At 53.1% G+C, this 2,494-nt stretch overlaps 1 protein-coding gene across 1 annotated transcript; it reads left to right on the forward strand.

Annotated features, from left to right (window-relative positions):
* The first annotated feature begins 657 nt into the window (after positions 1-657).
* LOC147963204 (uncharacterized) lies at positions 658-1,881 on the forward strand. The gene has a single exon (XM_087529511.1). It carries the CDS (start codon positions 658-660, stop codon positions 1,879-1,881), a length of 1,224 nt encoding a protein of 407 aa, XP_087385637.1.
* Positions 1,882-2,494: the final 613 nt, after the last annotated feature.

Raw genomic sequence — 2,494 nt, forward strand, 5'->3', positions numbered from 1 at the left:
TCCTGAAGATGGGTCACCGGTCCGATGATGATGGCGGCGTCTAATATGTGTGGATGTGGTGTACGCTTTAGGTCTGTTGCACTGGCTGGTCGTTCTGATATGTTATGTGGATGGATCAGCGACGACACCGATTTAAATATGAGGAGTGAGAGCACTTCATATTATCGAGTTTTGTAGATGTGAGTTGTGCCTTCGGATGGGTTGATGTATGTTCTTGTTAGACCTTGGTGGAATAATAAATAAAAATGGCTGCATGCATCGATTGACCAGCACCGGTGGATCGGATCGTCGGTTGCGCCGACACAATGAATTCGCGCCGGACAAGCTCCAACTTCGGTCGGGCATATGGATTTGCGCCGGATAGACTCGGTTCAGGATGAGCGTTACAATCATTGGGGGTTCGCGAGCTCGGATGTTGATGCTCGCTGATCGATCAGGACGAGCGTTACAAACAGATGTCGAACAAAGTAGGAGTAGTACATAGTGGCCTGAGTTCAAAAAGAGTACGTGGCGGCCTCTCAAACAAATCCGATCGTGTGTCTAACCTAAATCTAGTCCGGTCATGACCTCGCGCGCCGGCCGTATCTATATATAGCGGTTCCGACGGGGCAGCCAAGGCGCCGACGACAATAACAAACCATCACGACGAACCAATCGATGGCAGCCGGCAAGGGCGTCGAGCGGCCGTGGTCGGAGCTTTCCGGCGACCTCCTGGCGGCCGTCTACCGCTGCTCCTCCTCGGCGCACGACCGCTCGCGCTTCGCCGCCGTCTGCACGTCATGGTGCACCGTCGCTTCATGGCACCCGCCGCTGCCCGCTCTCCCGCTGCTGCTGACGCTCCCCTCGCCGTCCGCCAGCGACCATGAGGTCGCACGGGCGTACAGCCCCGAGGACAGCAGGGCCGTGCGAGTCCCGCTCCCGTCGGCCGTGTCACCCGGCACGCGCCTTGTTGGGTCCCATGACGGCGGCTGGATAGCCGCCACGTGCTCGTCCGGCGACCACGGGCAGCAGCTCCTGATCATGAACCCCTTCTCCGGCATCCAGGTGGCGCTCTCCGTTAAGCATAGCACGGACGAGTGCGCGTGGCCACACGAATTCGATGCGAGTTTCAGTCCCATCAAGAAGGTCGTTTTCTCTTGTGACCCTTCGTCGAGCGACTGCATGCTCGCCACGATCACCGCACGGTGCAATCTCGCGCTCTGCAGGGTTCGCTGCACGGAAGCGACACGGTGGACCATGCATGGATGCGACACTCATGCATACGGGGAGCTCGTGGACATCGCCTTCTTCAACGGTGAGCTCTATGGCCTCTCTCACAAGAACGAACTGTTAATGTACGAGGTCGTCGTGAATCAAGACGGAGGCACACCGACGATCGCCAAGGTCCACATCATGTCCGACATCGAGGCGAGCATCCAGCACGAGCAACCGTCATGGTGCGAGGCCAAACACATATTCGAGCTGCGCGGCAAGGTGGCGATCGCAGTGGAGTTCTGCGAGTGGCGCGACCTCCACTCATACTTCAGAGTGTATGAGCTTGCCGAACGTGACGAGAGGGCGCCGTACCAACACAAGTGGGTGCAGGTGAGGAGCTTGGGCGAGCAGGCCCTGTTTCTGAGCCCCGCGTGCTCTAAGGCGGTTCACGTTGGCTGCCAGCGCGGTGGGGTGGACAGAAACTACATCTACTACCCAAAGCGACATTCAGTACACTTGGAAGGCGAGCGCTGCATGAAGCGTCTGGATCTTGGTAGTTGCGCCGTGTACTTCTTGGACAACGGGTACAATATGCATCGGATGGGGAGGATCATGTCACGGGTGTACCATTACCGCCATGAAGACAACAATAATGGTTGCATGTGGTTTCTGCCTCCAGACTTTTAGTTCCTCATTGCTGATGCATGGGGACAAATTCTCTACACGTTTCCTTAATTTCTGCTAGATGGTTCTTTTTTAAAAAAAATAAATTAAACGGAACCTTTATTCATTGGAAATAACCAGTACATCTTCTGTGAGAATCATTACAATTTCATTTAAAGACTCCTCAAACGAATCCCAAGTGAAAAAAAATCTAGCTAATCTAGCGAGCTCATAAGCTAGTTTATTTGCTTCTCTATTGCAATATACGAATCTTGTACTAATGAAATCATAGGCATGACGAAAACAATCATCGAAGATTGCCGCCGTCGCACCCGACGGTCGTCCTTCATCCTGCATGGTTTCAATCACCTTTAGATTGTCCATGTTAATAGTAAGGCGATTACATCCCGCCCTATGCGCCAGTGTTAGACGAAATTTGAGAGTTGAAGATTCTGCTATCAAAACATGCGCGGAATAGTCAATTTTTTCGTTCCCTCAAGCGATATACCTACCTTTGTCATTTCTCAGGACCGTTCCCATTGTGCCCTTCAAGAGATCGTGGTCAAAAGAAGTGTGAACATTATGTTTTACAAATCCCCTGGGAGGGCAGGACCGACCCCTTTTTTTCAGAAAAGCC

The sequence above is a fragment of the Triticum urartu genome, chromosome 6A, assembly GCF_056163025.1.
Source record: "Triticum urartu cultivar PI428250 chromosome 6A, HENAU_Tu73, whole genome shotgun sequence".
Taxonomy (NCBI): domain Eukaryota; kingdom Viridiplantae; phylum Streptophyta; class Magnoliopsida; order Poales; family Poaceae; genus Triticum; species Triticum urartu.

What these genes read in the sequence shown, in the direction of transcription:
- LOC147963204 (XM_087529511.1), top strand. Translation starts at nt 658, where the DNA reads ATGGCAGCCGGCAAGGGCGTCGAGCGGCCGTGGTCGGAGCTTTCCGGC.